This window comes from Seriola dumerili, unplaced genomic scaffold, assembly GCF_002260705.1.
Source record: "Seriola dumerili isolate Sdu_G_001 unplaced genomic scaffold, Sdu_1.0 BDQW01000088.1, whole genome shotgun sequence".
NCBI lineage: Eukaryota > Metazoa > Chordata > Actinopteri > Carangiformes > Carangidae > Seriola > Seriola dumerili.
The window spans coordinates 15011910-15033968 of NW_019174343.1; the positions used below are offsets into that span (position 1 = coordinate 15011910).

The 22059-nt window shown below is 39.6% G+C and overlaps 2 protein-coding genes across 2 annotated transcripts in view; both read left to right on the plus strand.

Moving 5' to 3' along the window:
* LOC111221626 (FYVE, RhoGEF and PH domain-containing protein 5-like) overlaps positions 1-2397 on the plus strand; it is a 28439-nt gene extending 26042 nt beyond the window's left edge. The window contains exon 21 of the mRNA XM_022745079.1: positions 196-2397. Within this exon, the coding sequence (XP_022600800.1) occupies positions 196-232 (37 nt within the window). The 3' untranslated portion in view covers positions 233-2397. The remainder of the gene's footprint in view (positions 1-195) is intronic.
* A 3535-nt stretch (positions 2398-5932) lies between these two features.
* prkcd (protein kinase C delta) lies at positions 5933-21262 on the plus strand. The gene is made up of 18 exons (XM_022745178.1): positions 5933-6116; positions 9385-9514; positions 9683-9882; positions 9967-10033; positions 10744-10900; positions 11408-11439; positions 11626-11711; positions 12257-12386; positions 12469-12569; positions 13853-13949; positions 14109-14239; positions 15487-15660; positions 15753-15844; positions 18125-18187; positions 19238-19376; positions 19500-19688; positions 19944-20072; positions 20194-21262. Exons 2-18 carry the CDS (start codon positions 9406-9408, stop codon positions 20347-20349), a joined length of 2052 nt encoding a protein of 683 aa, XP_022600899.1. The 5' UTR covers positions 5933-6116; positions 9385-9405; the 3' UTR covers positions 20350-21262.
* The last annotated feature ends 797 nt before the right edge of the window (positions 21263-22059 follow it).

The following is a 22059-nucleotide window of genomic DNA, read 5'->3' on the forward strand; positions in this document are numbered from 1 at the left end:
CATGGACAAAATATAGTTATTTTTGATATTCAGGAGCAAGTTATAAAATTAGCTCAGTTAGTAATGAGGGTATATGTCATGCTGACAGGCACGGGATTGGTAGTTTTTAGGCAAACCAGACTGCAATTATTCATTTAGCACAACTGCAGTTCATGCTGTTTCTTTTTCCTAATTTAAAATCTGCTCCTCACACAGGTGGGCAAATGCCATGGAGGAAGCCACAGTTTTATAGGATCAGCCTCAGTGGCAGGCTGCTGAAAATAGAAGTCTGCTGCCTTTCTTCTGCTACAAACCCGTGTCCCTAAAAAACTGACCAACTGTGAAACCAAAAAGGGAAGATAGGGAATAAAAAAGAATATATGATTATGTCTACAAGCTGTAACCTCCCTGGCTGGACTGAAGAAAAGGAGACATTTTGTTCTTTGAGAGGGAACATGATCACCTACTTTGTCACCCTGCCCGCTGTTACAGCAGGTGTGATGCTGAGAGCCACGAGAGGCCGTGGCCCAGATACCTGCCAGTGTGGAACATCACATTGATGTGACCTGTATTTCTTCTAGCAGCTGAGCAGCGTCTTTCCTCCAGATCAAAGGGAAGATTGTGGATTTTTTGGAAAAGAAATATATATTCTATGACTTCAACTGTTTTTTCAATATATCCAATATTTCAGGACAACATAAACAAATCAGTTCAATAACATACGCAGTCATTTTACTGTCGTTTTCAGGGAGGCAGAAAATATAACAGACAAATTCAACCTCACTCAGAAATGCCCGCATCAGGAATGGCTTGATTTTCAGTTTTTAGCTACGTAATTAGTTACACCTTTGTCTCAACATACGTTCTTCCACTGGATTAAATCTCTATGACTAATACTTTGAAGCACAGGCTGAATCAAAGAATGAGTAATTTTATATGTAAAGAAGTGTCTGTAGCTTTGCCATATGTACTGTATTGTTGGAGACAGTCCTGCCAGTGAATGAATAGTTTCTATGATTTTTTTTGCACTGATGTAAAGAGGAATGAACCTGAAAAGATATATGAGTGTAGTAGTGTAGTATCTTCATCATAGAGGCCAAAAGCTGCAACCACTCTACTTACTTAATTTACTTAACATACTTTTCGATTGGGAAAATGTGGACATGAATGTCTTTGTTGTTTTAAATACCCATAACAAATATAATGTAAAGTCATATTTGTATAAAGACTCCATGTCCAGCTGTGCACAGATGTGTTGCCCTGGATTGAACTATGAATCACTTATTTCACTGATCTACATTATCAGTGTCCTGGACTTTGTACTGTACTTGATGATTTATTAAGTTTATTTCTAACACTATGGTTTTAAAATCAAGTAAAGGAGGCTGTAATGATGGAAGCAGCCTGTGTCTGTGTTTTGTCCTCATCCTCAGCATGTCCTCTAGATGGCAGGTGGACTAAACACTAAAGTACAGTAGGCTGTCATTGACTTCCTGTCACTGTGTCCTTGCTGATGGAGCTCAGTACATACAGTAAAAATGGAAACATTTCCCACTATGCTGCCACAACTGTTTGCACTCCACTTGTAGCACGCCCTAAATGAGTATATTGTGTCTCTGCTGGCATGTACTCCATGTGTGGCTTGTTCTGATGAAACACCAAACTGGTGAGTGTTTCAGATCACACTTGTGAGCTGCTCGGGAAGACACCAGGGACTGAGTGATACACAGTCCAGTGTGCTGTTCGGCCAAAGAAAGGCCAGGCCTGCTCTGCTTCTTGTCTCCCCCTGAGGCTTCCTGACCCAGAATAATATCAGGCAGAAAGTTTGCTTTCTGGGGCTCCTGAAAAGATGCAGACACCTCGTCCCAAATAGAGGACAGATCATTCATCACTCTCTTCTCCCTTTCTAGCCCCAATTCTGTTTTCTCCCTTCTTCTATTGCGTTTCTCAAATATATTAGTTGTGTTTTCTTTGCCTTTGCTGCTGTTGGTTAAGACACAATATGCATATACAGCACCTTATGAGTGACAGTATTTATCGCCCCACACTTCCTGTACCTGTCCCTTCTCACTCTGTCCTTCCACTGCAATAACATCATTTTATTGGCTGTAGTCCAGTGCTGAGTGCTTGATTTTGTCTCTGCAACACTGAAAGAGAGAAATCTCAAGAACACATTACTTCAAAGTGTACTCTGTCAGTTATAGTGATATGTAAAACAGAGCTTTATCATGTTTATATTTTTACTATATGTCTGCTTCCAAGTTTTCTAGTTTGACCAAAGCAGCAAGAATCAATATAATTGTTGACTTATAGTTGTTGTTTCTAGTTGTTAGTAGTTGAAGAGTAAATGGGACCAAAACTGGAACGTTCAGTTGCACTTGTAAAGATTCCTTGTGAGCTAATTAATAAAAAAAAAAAACTTGCTGTGGGATTGATGGTGGAGAGATAGGCTTTTTTTTCACAGAGGGGCAGCAACAGTGTCATAATCCAAGCTTACTTCCATATTGCCGTAGGCAGGAGCAATGCAGAGAGAAGAAAATAATCAATCATCACACACAGCCTACTCAATAAGGTCAGATGCATTCAGCTCTGTTATATGTGCGCAGCCTCAGGAATCATTAACAAGTGATACCAAAAATATTTCCTGAGCTGAGTTTCCTGATCTATGGCTTTTTTTTTTTTAACCCACGATGCTCTGACATCAGAGTTGTGTGAGCTGTCTTAAATGACAACCTTACACTGACATACTTTCTGGCCATTTTCAGTTTTAAGGCAATGCACTGTTTATGTGTATGTCGTGATTTACAACAGCAAGGCTTCTTATGTTTAGTAGTGTTGTGTGGGCAGCAGATCCTCAAAGGGAAAGGGACAGATTTTATTACATAACAGCTACAGATTTAAATAAAAAGACTAAGAAACAGGAGAGAGCGGAAAATAGCTGTGTCCACTTGACATTGGCTCGACAGTTTTGGGTTTGCACCTTGCCTTGTGTTCCTCAGCACCGCTCAGAGATGGGGAGAGGGAGAGAAAAAATGATGTGGATAGTTAGGCTGGAAGAAAAGAGAGACGCACTCTTATGTCCCACTTTGCAAACTGTTTGCAGCCTACACTGCCAAGTCAATGTTACACCTATTCCACCTCCCCTAAAGCTTTAAATAGCCCACTCTCCCTCAACAGGACAAACAGAGAAAAACATACAGCCCTCAGAACACTCTGCACCTCCGACTGAACATTTATTATCCCTGTTGCCTAAACATGGAGTCTGCATTGTACTTTCCAGTGTCTTATGACCATTCTGTCATCGACAACTATCTGCAGAGAAAGTAGTACAAAGTCATGTCAGCAGGGCTGGCAGCTGTCACTGAGGGAGCTCAAATCTGTCTGGAGTCTTTGAGCCAAGCCAAAGACAGACAGTGATTTTTTCCTTTTTGTATTTTGACTTTGACCTTGACTTTTAAGAATATGCACATTTGCTCTCCTGCCAAAAGTTGGATGAGATTGATACCACTCTCACATCTGTACTGCAAACATGTAGCTGAAGGCAGCAGCTAGTTAGCTTAGCTTAACACAGAGACTGAAGGCTGTGAGAGACAGCTTGACAGGCTCTGTTCAAACATAACAAAATCCACCCACCAGTACCTCTAAGATCACTAATCAGTACCGCATATCTTGTTTTTGCAATCCATACAAAAATTGATAAGTAAAAAGGTGTATGTGATGAACTACTGTGTTTCTTGTCTCGGAGCAGTTGCCAGGCAACCAGTGAAGATGTGGTCCAGGAAATAGTTTGGTACACAAAACCAAGTTTGTTGGTTAACAGTTGTGGTATTTGTATCCAGGTATAATTTGGTCATTAATGTTGCGCTAAAGGTGCTGACTGATTTTGATACCTTTGCAGAGAGCCTAGCTGGGTGTTGCCCCATGTTTCCAGGTTTTTATGCTATGCTAAGCTAAGCTAACCAGCTGCTGGCTGCACTTAGTTTTGCGTAGAGAGGCAAGAGTGGTATCACTCTTCTTACCTAACTCTCTTCATGAAAAAAAGAGTATTTTCAAAAATGTTGAACAATTCCTTGAAAGGCCAATTCCCCTGTGGCATGATGACATATTTGCTGTAGCAGCATCATCACCAGAGAGCTCAACCTACTGACATAGCAGCTGCCGACTTAAATTGTAGTCTTGACAACCAGTGACTCTCAAACAGTGCAGCTTTCCTTATTATTTATTTATATATTTTAACAAAATTACTATTAGTTTACTGTGACACTTGTGATCACCTTTCCTGGACTCATGCATTATTCTTTTTAGACCCTTCCCATTCATCAATTAATTCTCCATGTGTTTAACTCTCTATGAATAAAAAATATATTGGAAAATAAATTGGTTCCCATCCTTTTTGGCTCTAAAATGGAGCAGTGTCTACTGTCACAAATTGTGATCTTAGAGTTGACATAATTGGTAAGCAATTCAACCAAGAAGCGATCTTTCCTTCTCAGATTGGTTCATTTATAGTAGGGACCAAGAGGATGTAAAAGTATATACAGTGGTTTATTTAAAGAGGAAATAAAATCCCCCTAATTTGAATGTTTTTCTTTTTCTTCATGTTTAATCATCTTGCTATGTATCTGATTTATCTAGGAAATCAATGGCATGGTCACAACCCTTATAAAATCATAACTTATTCATACATTAATACGCTACAAATGCAAACTCAACTGCAAATGATGCAACTTTCTCCCATGAGCTATATTGTCATATGTATCAACTCGATAGATATGGTTTCTGTGTGGATCTTCATCAGGCTCTCTTTACGCGTGCTAAATTTAACATTGGGCTGTTCTACAGCCTATAGCCTATATCCCACAGGTGGATCATGACAGTGGGTATGTGTGGATGTGTGTGTTTGCTAGAGGGAGAACAGAAGGAGAGGTTTCCTTGAGCTTTGAATGTGCATCTGTCAGAATCAGAGAGGAGTCAGTGAGCAGGGAAGTCTTTAGTGTGCGTACACACACACGTACACACACACACACACACACACACACACACACCCAGTCTCCACTATAGACTTCCTGTGTCTGCCGTGAGTCACAATCTGTCTGTTATGTAAGTCCTCTGAGGAGAGAGGGGAACACTGACACACCTGTGGCCTGTCTGCCTGCTCCTGGCAGGTTTCACTTTATGTGAACTTACAGCAGCACACACAGTTTCATACTTTGAAACTGCTCTTAAACATTTCATTATGACCCACCTTGCATGGATTTATGTTCTGCAGCATTCCTAATGTAGAGCTTTGTTCACTTCAGCCAATATTTCATTTGTGTCATAAAGATGAGAATAGCTCAGCTGGCATAAATGAGGTTCTATCCTTGCCCATTTGTACACACACATATGTGTGTGTGTGTGTGCGTGTGTGTGTGTGTGGGTGAATACAGGCATGAAATAAATAAATGGTGTGGATAATTTGCAGTGCTTGTGTTAGTCTAGAGCAAGAAAAGATCATTTTGGCAGCAGGAGCCAAATCTGCCACCTCCTCACCACCAAAGCCTAGCTCAAACCTCTAAACTACCCCCGCAGCCTACCAGCCACGTGACCCCACCCCCTGCGACACAAAGTGGAAAAAAATAAATCTTCCCCCACATAGTAGGCTATGCTACAGCAGTAATCTAGGGCACTCTCAACAGCAATGCAGATCTTTATGCACAGGTATGGTGGCCTGGGTTTTTTTTTCCTCGGCTCAGGTGATCAACAGGTCTGCAGTGATGAACCCACACCATTATGTTAATCACACGGGAGGGTGGAAAGTGTAATTTGTGGCTGGGGCAGACGTCTGTGCGTGTGTGCTGAACAAGTGAACTGTCAAGGTCATGTGGAAAATGCATTATAATAACTGACAGGACCTTCAATCAAAATAGGCCAACTGGGTGCACGGCAACTACTGGGACGCAAACTGTGCGCGTGTGTGTGCATGTGCAAGTGTGTGTAGCAGGTAAACGTCACAGCCTACCGAGAAAGCCACTGTGAGCAGGCGCCACACTTCCTCAATCGACGGAATCACAGAGCGAAAAAACGAGAGGAAGAGAAAGAGCAACTTTTCGTCGTACTGCGGTGGAAAACAACCAGCACTGAGGTTACCGGACGAGGTGAGACTGCCATTATTCGGCTTTTAGTCGAGCTTTTCACAGAGTTTGTGTTTATACGTTTGGAGTTTGCAGAAAGTTGCCAAAAGATAAAAAAAAAAAAAAAAAATACGTACCCCCTCTTCTCCTTCTCTGATGTTCGGGGAAACAAACTAACGTTTACTCGTTTAAACGTAACCGCTGGCGCTAAAGTTAGCGAAATATTTAAAATGTTCGTTAACTTACAGTAGTAAGACTATGTCTACGACTTTTATTTGGCAATTAAAAGCATAATAATTACTACTGAGCTGTTTTGATTTACTATAATCATTCTTACTAACTTTTTTGAACAGTTGCCTCGTTTTTAAGGCGAGTAAACTGAAATGCTGCGACGGAATCTGTGACCTGTCACATTTTATGGTGCTGCGCGTCAACTATAGAAAAATACTTTTTTTTTTTTATCAAAGATTGACAGGTGAGGTGTTAGGACTCTACACACAGACCTGTACTGGTAGTAGCAGTAGTAGTACCACTACTCTATGCTTCGACAGCTATTAAAATGTGTGACCCAATTTAAATACACGGGGTCTCGCGGTTGGTGGGTAACAGCCATTAACGTACCGTTAGCAGTTGTATGTGGCTATGGTAGCATTATGGCATTCCGTTTCAGGTCACAGAATCTCACTGGTCACAGAAAGCGTTGTAACACCCGGTTTGAGGAGGAGGAATGCGGGCAGGTCTGAACAGCAAAGAAAGGGGAATCTGTGTGTGTTTTTTCTCAAATAAAGGGTTATGTTTCTTGTCGAAAGCAGAGTCTGGTTGCAAACTGTGGTCTAAGGCAGACATGAAGTGACATCTACTGTTCAGCCAACTGACAAGCAACCACATCCTTAAGACAAAAATTTTTGTGAAAAGAAAATCAAATGTACATGACTGACTCTGAGGTCGATGCTGTTAAAATGGAAATGATTCATGCACACAGTTACATTGTAAATCACTGTCACGGTATGTCATAGTGTTTTCCTACAGTGTTTAGTCTTTGAACAGCATGTGAATGATTCACAACTAGAGTTAGAGTTTATTCACCAAACTCTGTCACCACATGTGTGCATGTAACTCAGAGAGGTACATGTGAGGACATGTTGTGTCCATCACCGGCAGGCTTCATTGAGAGGTTGTCCAAAATAGTCTGAAGTGGTTTTACATCCACATATCAGATCACTACACAAGTTTTGTCTCTTTTTCTGTCTTTAACTTCTCCCTTTATTTCCTGTCCTGGTGTGACAAGGGTATCCCCTATCTTTCACCTTCATTTTTATTTCAAAGAGCTTTCCAGTAATGTTAGGCAACGGTCCAGTCTCCAGGACTCAGGCTTGGCATAGACAATCTACAAATGCCAATACTACAACTGTATTATAACCATGCATCAAATTCCTGTACTGTAGTAGCCTGTGTTATACTTTAGTTATGGTGCTCAAATACAAGGATAAATGCACAAACACAGAGTTTTATTTGTATGCTTACGTAGAATCTAACCCCAGATTACAGGTGAAATAATAATAATAATAACATAATTAAGGCCTAGTAAAGGTTATTTCTTCTCCTGCTAACAAACCCACTTTTGTGTTGCTCATTAGTTGGTAGGTAGTAGGTATCAGGAAGTAGGATGTATAAAATGACTTCTAGGAAGTTAGGTGGAAGTTTGAAAGTTACAGTATACTGGTGCATGGGACATAACTACTGAATTTAACGGATGGGACAAATCGAAAATGCACATGAATAGTTTGCTAGGAAATCAATCACCACCGCCCTCAATCACACACTGTGCTTGCTATTGATTAACTCCAAAAACCCTGACATCACAGCGCACAGCAGCAGTGAGTGTGTGATCGTCTTTCATCTCCCTTCCCTCTTACTGCACACTTTTTTCCTTCCCTGTGTTTTTTTTTTTTCTGTGTCACTCTTTTTTGGCCTCAGTGTGGGTGGCTTTGGGCTAAGGATTGTAAAAACCAGCTCAGACTTACTGTAGAGCAGCACATGTTTCTATTTGGATTAGCGTCATGTTGAAACTCGCTCTGCCTTTGTAGTACAGGGAAACACATCCACTGTTGCAGCTGCAGCCTTGCAGAAACTAAACACTAAAGAAACACAGTGACAGGGAACCAAACAAGTAGCATGTCATTGTATTTATACATAGAGGTGTGGAACTAACAGAGTAGGTATGTAGAGCAGCATGGGTGTGACTGAAGTTCCTGGCCAACACATGAGATTGATGGGCGTCACCTCTTGCGTCGCACATATAGAAACTTCTGGTGCGTTTGTAGAAACAGAAGGGGCGGTGTCTGCAGAGCTTGTAAGCTTATGTATGCAGTAATTCATGCATGCAAAAACTACTGCCCACCATGTAGGGTGACATGGATCCCTCACCAATATGTCATTATCATCATATATTTCACCCCAATGCATAAGGCATGCAAATTTTCATGATATTTTAATTTATTGATTTTTTATTTTTATTTTCAATAATCAATAATTAAATCATTAGATCTATAAACTCTCTATAAAAATAATGACTAAGGCCCATCAGAGCCTGTAATGATAATTATTTTATTTCTAATAGCAGGAAAATCTATACAGTTACCCAGCTTTTTCCCTCAGAAAATTGTCTTACTGGAAAAATATGAAATACAAAATATATGAAAAAATACAGATCATATTATATATTTTTTTTACTTTTACTTCCACCAACTAGCTTTGGAATCAGATAGCCTACAAAAAACCTGCAATAGTCAGTCCTCCACATGAAAACAGGTGTTATTGACAGAGGTGTAAAAATGTTTTGTGTCCCTCCTTCCTGTGGGTGTGACTAAGTTTAAATATCTCATAGTGAGATGACTAAGTACAAGAGTAAATGCAAAGTCATGGTGCAGACAGAATCAAATTCTTTTCAGTTTGTGGGAATTTCACTGTAGTTCAACGGACATCACTGTGCGGTTGCAGGTGTCAGGAATATGTTTGAGTTGTGTATCTCAGACATTAGTTAAAAATCTTATCTTCTCTCTGATATATGTTTGTTCTCACAGTGTACAAAGTGATTATGCAGTTTAACATAGATCTGTAGCACTTATTAATGCTTACATGTGAGCCAGCAGTATTGTTGCACAAGAGAATGTATATGTATGCAATATAACAAGTGGATAGGGTGATGAACTACATCTCTGTGTGTAACTAACATGTCGTTATAGATAAATGTCACCAGGGTAACACTGTGTTTATCTATCTCCGAGAGCAGGTGACCCTGGTACTTGTCACCATGGCTCCTTTCTTGAGGATCACCTTTAACTCGTACGACTTGGGCGTCCTGCCCCCATTGGCAGACCCTCCCTTCTGTGCAATCAAGATGAAGGAAGCCTTGACAACTGGTGAGAAAACTCTTTCACAGGCTACAATGCCCTATGTTTTCAAGAAGTTGTCATTTCTAAGCTGTCACCTCCTTCTTATTTCCTGCTCTGTATTTATACTAATATTAATACTGCGCTGTACTAAATATTTTTCTCCTTTCTCTCTCTGTCTGTCTTACTTTTTTCAAGAACGAGGTAAGACCTTGGTACAGCGGAAACCCACAATGTACCCGGCTTGGAAGGCCAGTTTTGATGCGCACATCTATGAGGGTCGTGTGCTCGAGGTACTGCTGATGAAGACGGCGGAGGAGCCTCTGGCTGAGGTCACTGTTGGTGTGTCCGTCCTTGCTGAGCGCTGCAAGAAAGCCAACGGTCGCGCTGAATTCTGGGTAGGACATTACAGATTGTCCTTTGTCCCCGCAGAGAAATATTTCAGGCACTCTGTGTGCTTAACTGTGTGTTTGTGTGTTCAGGTGGATCTCCATCCTTCTGGGAAAGTGATGATGGCAGTGCAGTATTTTCTGGAGGGAGTGGATACAGGTGAAAGGAAATAAAATGGAAACATTCTCTTCTTTATTCTACTCAGTGGCCTTATTTGTTGGCTTTTTTCTTTAAACTATATGATTTTTCATAGCTGTCAGGCTACGTTGTTTTCTCTGCCTTAATACTTGATAAATATTATCAAAAAGCCCATTGTTTCATGGCAACATAGGATAACAACCCAGTGTCATCAGAACCTGATTCAGGTTTTTTTGAACTCTGATTGAGCCTTACCCACTTAAATACTGAAACTGCTAATGTAAAATAACCCAAACTGAAATCTACACACACACACACACACACACACACACACACACACACACACACACACATGAAAATAGGTTTTTAGGGCAAGAGTAGGAAAGTAGGTGAATAGTGTGAAAATGGGGAAGAAGCTTTTCTTGTTCTGTCTTCTAACTTTAAGATTAACCAAATACCGTGCTGATAAAGCTTTCTCTGTAGCTCCACAACCAGTTTGTCTGATTTACAATCTGTAGTTTTCATTCCTTTCATTTTTAACTCCACCCCCACCCCCATATATTCACAGACTGTCCAGCCACAGTGTTTTGCCTTCCCATCACTAACAGGCATTTACATGAGCAATTCCTGTGGTTCCCCATATATTATCAATTTGTGACATTTACAAAATTAGCTGATTTTTCCCTTGCAGTGTTGTTGGAATTATCTGTATTTCTCTGTGTATCTGGTAGAGAGTAAACAGGCTGCAAAGGAGGAAGAGGCTCCTACTCTGAACCGCAGACGAGGAGCCATCAAGCAGGCCAAGATCCACTTCATAAAGAACCATGAGTTCATCGCCACATTCTTCAGACAGCCCACTTTCTGCTCTGTGTGCAGAGAGTTTGTCTGGTCAGTGATACCTACACTTCAGTCCTATGAAAAAATCACCAAGGCAGCTAAAGGGGAACTCATAAACTGCTGATCAGATAAACTAAAACACTAGACAGAACGATACAGGGAGATCAAAAACATAGTGTTTAGGAACTTCCTGATATTTGGCAGCGTAGAACTTCTCTGGGTAGGCTGATTTTTGTCAAAGTGATTTAGACAACCTGTTTGCTTTGATGTTATTGATAAAACCAGTAAAGCCAACTTTCTATTTGAATTGTAACGTCTGTCTGTTGCACTGATAATGTTTGTCATCCTTGGAGAACTACAGATCTCCACTAATCTGCTTTAAAATATTTGGTCTCACTGGAAAGGAAGCTTGTACAAAAAGGAAACACTGATATACAAATCAGCGGGGGTGTACTACAGCTGTTCATTATCACTGACAAGTGATAAATCAGCAAACCATTCACATGATCAAAGAATATTACAAATTGACCCATTTGTGTGTCTCTTTGTCTCCCACAGGGGACTCAACAAGCAAGGCTATAAATGCAGACGTAAGTGTAAAATAATTTACAAACCCCCATGCTTTTATTCCCCACTTGAAGTAGTAGCCCAATGCATGAAAAATGTGTACTTGAATAAAAATACCTTTTCACTGTTTTGTTACTATTGCAAGATTATGATATACTGTATGTTCAGATATTGAATCAAATACATATCTCATCTTTGCTTTTTATCAGAATGCAATGCAGCCATCCACAAAAAATGTATAGACAAAATCATCGGCAGATGTACCGGTACTGCTGCCAACAGTCGGGATACTGTGGTACGTTACACACATTTCTGCAGTACACCATGTACTGTGAGCCTTCTCCATATGTCAGTTTAGTGTGGGCTTTTCTCACTTTGGTATGTGCTCTTTTAAAGTATTTCTCCTCAACAATATAAACAATGGTTGTTATTTCATTGAACTGGCGTGTGTTGCTGGGTCAGAGTTTGATACAAAGGCAGATACCAGTTAAGGTCCAGATCCATTTTCAATGATCATCAATATTGGTGGATAAAGGCAATCAAAGACCAACTGACCTAGATAATAGCCACATGGGAATGATGAGGTACACACACCCACACAGCGGGTGAATAACAGATGGGGTGTGGTCTTCAAGAGGTACTTTAAATCAGAGTGGGGACAGATCTGGGAAGAAACAAGTCATTTTATATTCAGCAGCGGGGTCACTTCTACTGGTAGAAACTCAGAGAGGGAAATAAAAGATGAGGCAGGTGCGCAGGGCTGTGAAGTGTCACAGGCCACTGATTAGGATTCCTTCACCAGTTTTTCATGGAGATGATGAACCTTGTTTGTTCCCACAGTTCCAGAAGGAGCGCTTCAAAATTGACATGCCGCACCGTTTCAAGATCAACAACTACATGAGTCCCACCTTCTGCGACCATTGTGGAAGTCTGTTGTGGGGTCTTGTCAAACAAGGCCTCAAGTGTGAAGGTACAGTGCAGATATGCTTGACTGGTTGCTGGAGTGTAAGTGTACTTTTGTCTAACAGACTTCTTTTATTATTTTTTTGTAGATTGTGCCATGAATGTCCACCACAAGTGTCAGGATAAAGTAGCCAACCTTTGTGGTATCAACCAGAAACTATTAGCTGAAGCACTTACACAAGTCAGCCAGGTGAGTTCACGGAGATGGTCACTAGTCTTTCACTGCTTGGTCAAATCAAGTGTCTTTAAGTATTTAAGCTAAAGTTAAAAGAAAGTGCAAGTAATCAAAATGACAAGTCTGACTCAAGTATCAAACCACCTAATTAAATCACAACATGGCTCTTTCATCTGATTGCATTATCTCTTACTTAGCCATTAGTATACTCAGATGGGTTCATAGAGTACAACTGGAACCTGATGAGTTGAGAACCACAATTGTAGATAGGCACTTAACACATTTTAATGCCCTTCCTGCATACGTACAAAAATGGTAGAAGTTGTTTGCCTGGAGCCAGTATGACTTGGTAAAACTTTACATGGACACTGTCCAAGTCCAAGGGTGTTACAGAACAATCTTGTGGCATGAATATAACAAGAAAATATTATATTATATTTAATAATAAAATTATGAATGGAAAAAGGTCAGAAATACTTTAACTACCATCAAAACATTGTGATAAATACATGTCTGCGTCACTGATCTGCTAAAAGATCATGCAAAAATACAGATGAATGAAGTATTAACATAATCACTTATTATGTTGCATCTTTGTTTTCAATGAAAATACAGAACAAATGCAGCATGAGGCAGATGTGTTTGACAGATCTAAAAGACACCTTGAGAAAGCTTTTACGATGTATAGTCTAGCTATGTCTTAATTGTTGACCCTAACCATTATCCCAACTGGAATCCAATCATAACTGCTGAAACCATGAGCCAATTCTAATACTAAATCCAGTCTTTATCTGAGCCTATTTCCAACATAAAACCAATCCTAAACCAGACAAAGCATATCTGTTAAGGGAGTATCACACTCAATTCATTGTGTACTGACACATTACAATCCTTTGGTAGTAAGTTGAATATTAACAATGGACTATCAAAATGAAGTGTAACCATCAAACTGAGTGTCAATTGAATGCGAAACTCTTAATCCTCGGTGCATGTTGACGAATTGTTCAGTGTGACACCTGACCTCGACAGGAACCTGAGCCTCCTATCCTGCTGTGTTTAAGGACTTGCTCGTTGTAGAACTCCCAGTTCTCTTCCTCCTTTTTGACAGACCTCTGGTTTAAAACCAAATGTATGTAGTTTGGAGGACAGAGAGGTCATATAATCAATGTTCAAAAGAAGACTCTGACAAAATGAGTTTGCATTGGATAGACCGCAGCTAGATGGGTAACCATTGCTGGGAAACAATTTGTCTGGCTGTTTCATGCTTATTTTTTCTTTTTTTTTCTTTATTCCATCAGAAATCATCCACTCGCCGTTCAGATCCAAACCTGCCAAATCTGCCGGATATTGGAATCTATGATGAAGTTAACAAACTTGCTGGACTGGATATCAATGGTCAGTGAGTGTTTTTTGTATGTGCATGTGAGCAGAACATAGTCAGCTTGGTACTGATAATACTACTTCGAGAATAATGTGCAAAAGGGTTAAATATTTCAAATAATTATGTGAATAAGTATTTTCTATTGTATGTGTGGTAATTTGTTTGTCCATTAGAGGGAACTCCCTATGGCAGACTGTGGGAGGGGTCCAGTCCACGGCCTCAGTCTCGCATTACCCATCTGACCCGCATCAATGTGGACAACTTCATCCTTCACAAGGTCTTGGGAAAAGGCAGCTTTGGCAAGGTACCATGCAACCACATCAGTATGAAATGATCTGTGTGACTAGTGACTACTGTTTTCAAAAAACTACCCAATCCAAAAAAAGTAATGACATAGATTGTAGGTGTTTGATCGCACTGTGAGCTGCAGCCATCTGAAACAGACCCCTGGAAAACCTACCTGAACAAAATGTGCATGAATTAATTTTCATAAAAGAGACACTTGATCTGACGGAGACTTGAAAATAGCCAGTCCTGACCCAGTCCAAAATGTAGTCAACCTGAACAGATCCTAACATAGAGAGAACACCAACACTGGCAGCAGCATGATGCGCTATTAACTATATGAATTAATGAGCAGCCATGGTGGAATCATAATCATAATAATAATGCCCTAACAATGAATGTAAAGTCATGGAAACTAAAATTTGTTTAAGTGCTACAAAGACAGATTTATATAAATAATGTGTTTGAACGTCCTGTTTACACTTCCTGCACTAACAGTAAAACATTCTGCAGCAACATGGGCGGTAGAAAGATGAAAGACAATGTTTTAATCTTGATGTAGAATACTGACAACAGCTGAAGTTGATATTTTGTTGCTTTTAAGTTGTGTTGTTAAGTAACTAAAATCCAACATCCTAGACATATAAAATACCAACATTCTAGCTGTGAGCAAAACCAACATCTGCTAATCACAATGTCAATTAACCAATTCCAACCAACATTTAACATCTGTCTGACTTAAGACTTGTTAGAGTCTAATGTCTCTCTAATGTTACATGATGCCCAGTGCCAGCTGGGTTAATATCCAAATTCCAGTGAACCAAATTCCAAAAAACTGTAGATTAATTAAATAGCAGAAATCTTGATCTAAGCTTGTCTTCAGGTCTCTCGGCTGTTCACAGTTCACAGGTCTCATCTCTGTTTCACTTCAAAACATACTGGTTTCTCTGCAGTGATTGTGATGTACCATTCGATCAGAGCTGATACCGTGTATGTTTGTGTACATTTAAATCCACTTGTATTGGACATATTCACACACTGTCCCAAAACCCATGAGAGTAAAACTAGACGCTAGCCGATCCGATTACACTTAGTAGGACCTATCCTGACTTGGGTCCCGGACTGGGTCTCAATTCCTCAGAACCAAGTGGACATGTGAAGACCTCCAGTCTGAATTTATCAACAGTTAACTTGACATGTCAAACCACATGCTCTGTACACAGAACACAAGTTAATTGCCAATATTAATCTCTCCTCTCCTCTCAGGTTCTTCTGGCAGAGCTGAAGGGTCGTGGAGAGTATTTTGCTGTTAAGGCTCTGAAGAAAGATGTAGTGCTGATGGATGATGATGTGGAGTGCACTATGGTAGAGAAGAGAGTCTTGGCTTTAGCCTGGGAAAACCCTTTCCTCACACACCTTTACTCCACCTTCCAAACCAAGGTAGTCCTTCTCCACCTTTGGTCACATTTTCCTCTACTCTACATGATTGGTTGGGATTATGTCATCAATACTGAAGTGAAACTTGTCTATAGGAGCATCTGTTCTTTGTGATGGAGTATCTGAACGGAGGAGACTTGATGTTTCATATTCAAGAGAAAGGGCGCTTTGAACTCTACAGAGCCACGTGAGTCACACCCTGTCACACAGTTTTAACAAGCACAACCTCTAGGGAAAAAACACACACAACATGTCATCATTACTCAGTGCTCACATGTTCATGTAGCTGCACAGAATCACATATTCAGAATCAATGAGTTGATGGAAAGCAGATACTCATAAAGCTCTCCCTTTGTCACTCTCTTTCTCTCTCTACCATTATGGTTTTTAGCTTTTACATGATATACTGAACCCTGATGGACTGGGGCAAGGGGTGGCGTCCATTAGCAGCTGCTGACTAGCAGACTGGCCTTGTAAGGAGTGAGCAGCTCTTAGTGCCTGTGTACTCTAAGGGGATGTATTTGTTACTACCACCCACTATTACACTGATAACTCTGCGAGAATCTCTCCAGAAAAAAAAAACTCTGCAGTGAGCCAACTCAAATTTGAAAAAGTCTCACATTTACAAACAGAGATGAAGGCAAGAAAGAAAGACTTCTTAGCCGGTGCTCTTAGATGCACAAATAATGCTCAAAGGCAATAAACAAAAAAATGCTTAAGTGTATCAGTCTTTCTTGAAAAAAGACAGTAGTATGTTGAAGGTCTTTTATTATGTAATCTGCAGATACTGAAGGCTACAGAAGGAAAAATTCACAATTTCATTGCAGACATTTACCTTGAAAGTGAAGCAAAGTTAATTTGGTTTGACTGTAAGAAGCAGAGGAGAACAAGTACTGTAGATGTACAGTAGGTTTGAATGCCATCTTAGGTTGTGATATCTAGTTTTATGTTGCTGAGACTGTGAATGCATTTACCATAATCTTTCTATAAACCAATATGCTGCTTTGTGTACTGCTGTTTTGGTTTTAAAACAACCAGTGTGTTCTGGCACTGATCTTATTGTGTACCTCGATTGAGATATTTTTTTGAGCCATGTACTCTTCATCTGCATGTGATTGTGTTCCAAGAGATCAAGCCAATTGGTGGTGTCACCTTTGGTTGCTGAAATTGTTTTTCTTCAGTGTTTGTATTCGACTTTTTATTTGGCGTCGTCTTCACTGAAGCCAAAATTTTTCCAAACGACAGACACGGCATTCTTTTTAGATGTAAGCTGCTCGAGTTGAGGGTCAGTGTTTGCAGTTGTGTCATTCATATCACCAACTTCACTTTGAGTGAAGAATGCATGAACCGAAATAAGTGATATGAGCAAGATTAAGTTGGTGAGACGTTCTGAATGTCAGTTTTGATACTTTTTCAGTTAATTGCCCCGTTCTTACTCTGCAGTTACATCTCCTGTAGTTAAACTGGTGTTTGCGTCCTGGATCCATGAGATGACAGGAGTAATTCTCAACGTTGCAACCACAGACACCCGATCTTGTGTTGGCATCTGCTTAAATCCTCTTCACTGAGTGATTGTATTCAGCCTGTATAGATTGATTACCCTCAGTGAGCGATACATAGAGGGTGAGCCATTTCATCATTCTCACATTCATCTCATGCATTAATTTTTAACAAAACACATTTACGTGTTTGTTTACATATGTATTTAAATGTAATAACTAAGTTTGTGTGTTGCTGCACAAGCTGTCACAGTGGAATGGAAAGTATCTCCTGGATTTGGTTATGCAATATTTTTCCTTGGGCAGTGACTGAACTGCAGATTTTCCGGTGACCTCTTTATCAGCACAAAGGCCGTTCTGCCAGTGGCTACTGCTAACCTGTTGGCCCAGTGTTGTAGAGAGTCAAGTACATCGTCTCAATCTTCCTCCTCAACTGAATTACTCCTCATATACAAAATTGGTGCCTAGACCATATTTTGCATTGTTGTAGTGTTTGTAGAGCAGGTTTATACGTGTGCACTTTCTAACTTGTTCTGTGAGAGCTATATTTATAATGGTCGCAAGTGAGAGATATTGAGTGGATAAAACCTGACACTATTCAGTCCTTGTCAGTTGGTCATTTACAGAGAAAGACCAGTTACAAGGTTAGAGTGGAGGCTACTCTCATCTCCTGTTAGGACTCAATCGTTTCACCTGACAGAGATGACAAGGGAAGCAGGTCAGAGATAGGCTAATCTTTTGGCTCACTGTAGCTCTCATGTTTCACATTATTAGAGCGTTATTCACCTGTCTCCTGCTCCATACAAATGTCCTCCTGAATAATTCAGCTCTACACTGAAATGAGTCTGCAGTTACACCAGTGTTTAGCTGCCAACTCAGTAGTGAGATAGCTACAGTGCAGTCCTGTAGCTTTCCACTAGAGATGAGTAGTTAATATCTATCTGTCTCTGCCGTCTCTGTCTTCCCAGGTTCTACTCGGCTGAGATCATCTGTGGTCTGCAGTTTTTACATTCCAAAGGCATCATCTACAGGTCAGAGCAAAATGCTTTTTACATCTGGATGGACAGTACTGTACATAAACTTAAAATGACCACACTAATAATTTTTCATGTTTTCACACACAAACTATAATACTATATTCTTTGTATCACAGCTGACTATTTTGGTTTATTTCCCTTTCTTCCACAAGACCGTTGATTTCAGTTCAGTTGCAATTGCTATGTGAAATTTACAGAGATTGCTTGGTTAGGTAATCCCACGCATATTCACACCTTTTTTATGAAATGATTGTGTGGTAATGCAGTTGTGAGCAGGGACTGTTTAGAAGACTGCCATTGTGGTTACAGTCCAAAAGGTAAACTCAGAAGAAAAACAATGAAATGTGAATTCAGTAAAGATGAAAATGTGAATTTGTTCAGATCTTGCTGTAGAAAAGCTAAAATCTCAAATCTCAGGTATAGTGTAACTGCTTGCAATTACATAAGCATGTAGGACTAATATAACTTTTATAACATTTCTGGTAAATTAACACAGACAGTGGACTAAATATTCACTTCTTGATTTTTTTTTAAGCAAAAATGCCAAAAATTTTCAGAATTTGTCTTATGTGATAGTAAATTCAATATCTTTGGGTTTTGAAATGTTGGTCAGACACATGGTTACTTACTGGCAGATTAACATATTAGAATTGTTCGTTGCAGCCCTTATCTCAGGCAAGTTTCAGATCTCTACCACATTTAGATTTTCAAATTACAGGGAAATGAACTGAAACCAATGGCTTCCTGGAAATAAACATTCAACTTAAGTAAATGCAATTTATAATTAATGCTTAAATCATCCAAACTCACTCCTTCCCCTTAAAAGCATTTTGTAAGTCATGAGTTATAAGGTTCTTTCTGGCTTGAGTAATGTTCTAAAGCAATGAGTGCTCAAGATTTCACAGTCCAGCTGGAAAAGCTTTTAGGTGCTTTTTTTTTTTATCACACATATAATCCTCTAAAAGTTAAATAAAATAATGAAAGCCTTAGGTAGTGTTGTAAAGTATTGATTATCCAATCCTGCTGTGATTATTTTGTTTCCAGAGATCTAAAGTTAGACAATGTGATGCTGGATCATGAGGGACATATAAAGATAGCTGACTTTGGGATGTGCAAGGAGAACGTGTTTGGAGAGAATCGTGCCACGACTTTCTGTGGTACTCCTGACTACATTGCTCCAGAGGTATAGTGCTTCAAATTTAGAGAGACACTCTTGTTTTGAAATACTCAAAACTGCAACTGAATTGTTTTTATCTGCATATAAAACAAGTGTGGTAATTCTTATTTATAATGTGTTTCAACTCAGATCCTGCTGGGACAGAAATACTCGTTCTCAGTTGACTGGTGGTCTTTTGGGGTGTTGCTGTATGAGATGCTGATAGGACAGTCACCTTTCCATGGAGATGATGAGGATGAGTTGTTTGAGTCCATCCGCATGGATACTCCCCACTATCCTCGCTGGATCAACAAGGAGGCCAAGGACCTGCTTGAGCGGGTCTGTACCATACGTCTCATACAAATACCATCTGTCATATGACTCCATTTCTGCTTATTGGAATATGTGGTATTTCCATGTTTTATTATTTTATGGCTGAAATTTAAAGATCATATGATCCTGTATTGGAGAAGAAAATTCTACAGCTCTTGGGTTGATGAAATTTGTTCAAATCCACTTGGACAGTTTCAACACTGTGCTCTTTTTATGTTGTAATGGTGCATATTCTTACTTAATTTTACTGTTTCCCTGCAGTTGTTTGAGAGAGACCCCACCCGCAGGCTAGGAATCGTGGGTAATATCCGTTTACACCCCTTTTTCAAGACCCTTAACTGGCAGGCCTTGGAGAGGAGGGAGGTTGAACCGCCATTCAAACCCAAAGTGGTATGTCTCACACACAAATCGGTTGGGGTTAGACTGTGATATCAGTTATTGGTTTTGTTTACATAAATCTAAAATCTTGTGATGGCCTGTTTAGCTGAGATATGTTTGTGGTCAATTACAGAAAGCACCGAATGATTGCAGCAACTTTGATCGAGAGTTCCTCAGTGAGAAGCCTCGTCTCTCCTTCAGCGATAAGAACTTCATAGACTCCATGGACCAGTCGGCATTCGCTGGTTTTTCATTCATCAACCCCAAGATGGAGCACCTTTTAGAATAGAGACTGTTTTAATGACAGTTAGACTCAGGTCACATCCCAACTGTTTACGGGACAGTTCTCTTAATATGTCGCAGATGAATGAGCTGTTCCACAGTCAGTATTTTTGTGACCTTATTTTAAGCACAAACTGTTCTCCTTGGGTACGTATAGAAATGATAAGAGTAGAAACGGGCCCTTGTACTGTATATATTGATGTTATTGTATTTGTGTGCATGCTTATTATTTGTCTAGGTTGGAAAGGCCTGTATGAGTAATAATATTAGAGCGGGAGGCTGAAAATCCTTACATTCCACTTGACGTCACTGCTACCATCTGCAGCCATTTTGTGTCCCTTTTGGTAACATTTAGTTCAACCCAACTGAAACTGAAAAATTATGATGAGGGAAAGAAACCCATAGAAATAAATCTGTACTGTATACTTCAAATGTAGGTTGTTTGTGTGAATGATCTGACTGCATGTAAAGAAATCTCAGAGCAACAAAAATGTGTCCATGTTTAAATATAGCCTAATAATGACTGTTATGTGTCTATGAAACATCTGATCTTTTGCCTTTGACTGGATAAATCATGTCTGTCTTGCTGACAAAGAAGAACTTGTGGTTTTGTGGTTGACTAAACAGTGCCATGTAAAGATCAAATTTTAGCAGACCTGCAGCTGGTCTCAGCTGTATGGAAAGGTCTTATCTGGGGACGGGGAGAGATTGGGTGCAGCCAGGGTTGCAAAAAGTTCAGTAATGGTACGTGACTGTAAACAACGAGTGGGAAGTCACTGAAATGCTGTATATAGACAATGTATATGTACAGTATATTGTTGTAACATGTATATTGGTTCACTAAGGATGTACTTTTTTTTTTTACTGTCTCCATCTTTTACATCTGATTAAAAAACCATCAACTCCTAAGTCTGATGTGCCCCTTTTAAAACGTCTGTATCTACTCTGTCCTGGTTCCATGGAGGATTAAGTTCTCAAAAACGGGAGGGAACTTTAGAGGTCAGATCAGGGTTTAATCAAGGTGCAAGGTCACATGTTATTAATGGAAGTTAATTTTGATTTATCAGTTAGATGTTTGTTACTGCTGTATTTTTGTTTGTTTTTTTAAATGGATATTTATTTGGGGCTCATTTAATTTACATTTTAAGAATATTGTGTAATTTTATGAATAGTGTTTTTTTTTGTCTGACTTGGTTTTTAATATCCCAAGTTGGAAACACGTGTTCACACTTTTAACATATTTTCCCTTGAATTGATTTTATTTTGTAGATCTATTACTAAACCAAGTCAATATCAGTGGACACTATCTTATGGACAACACAGGAGGCAATTTGCACCTGTTCTGCTTAGAAACTGAAAACATTCTTGTTTAGATAAGATTGATTTGGGCTTGATGTGACTACCTGTTTTACTAGTCTGACAAGCTGTCAGTTAACATCCTGCTGTACAGCCAGCTGTAAAATAACTATCAGAAATGTCTCTGATTCGCTGATTATACATCAGCAAAGAAATTTCTTGCATTAAGGTAGCAGTCCCCTCATTCTTTATCAACTACTGGATAGGCTCAGAGTTTATCACACATTTAATCATGGAATTACTCATCAGCAGAACTAAATGGGGCTTGTACAGACACCATTGAGGCATATTAGTTTTTGTATTTAAAAATCAAAACAAATTGATTAATTTTGTTTACTCCTCATGGAATTGAAAAATGAAA

Coding starts and splice junctions, on each gene's coding strand:
- prkcd (XM_022745178.1), top strand. CDS start 9,406: ATGGCTCCTTTCTTGAGGATCACCTTTAACTCGTACGACTTGGGCGTC. Junction 9,883..9,966: donor ACGGTCGCGCTGAATTCTGG/GTAGGACATTAC, acceptor TTGTGTGTTCAG/GTGGATCTCCATCCTTCTGG. Junction 11,440..11,625: donor GCAAGGCTATAAATGCAGAC/GTAAGTGTAAAA, acceptor GCTTTTTATCAG/AATGCAATGCAGCCATCCAC.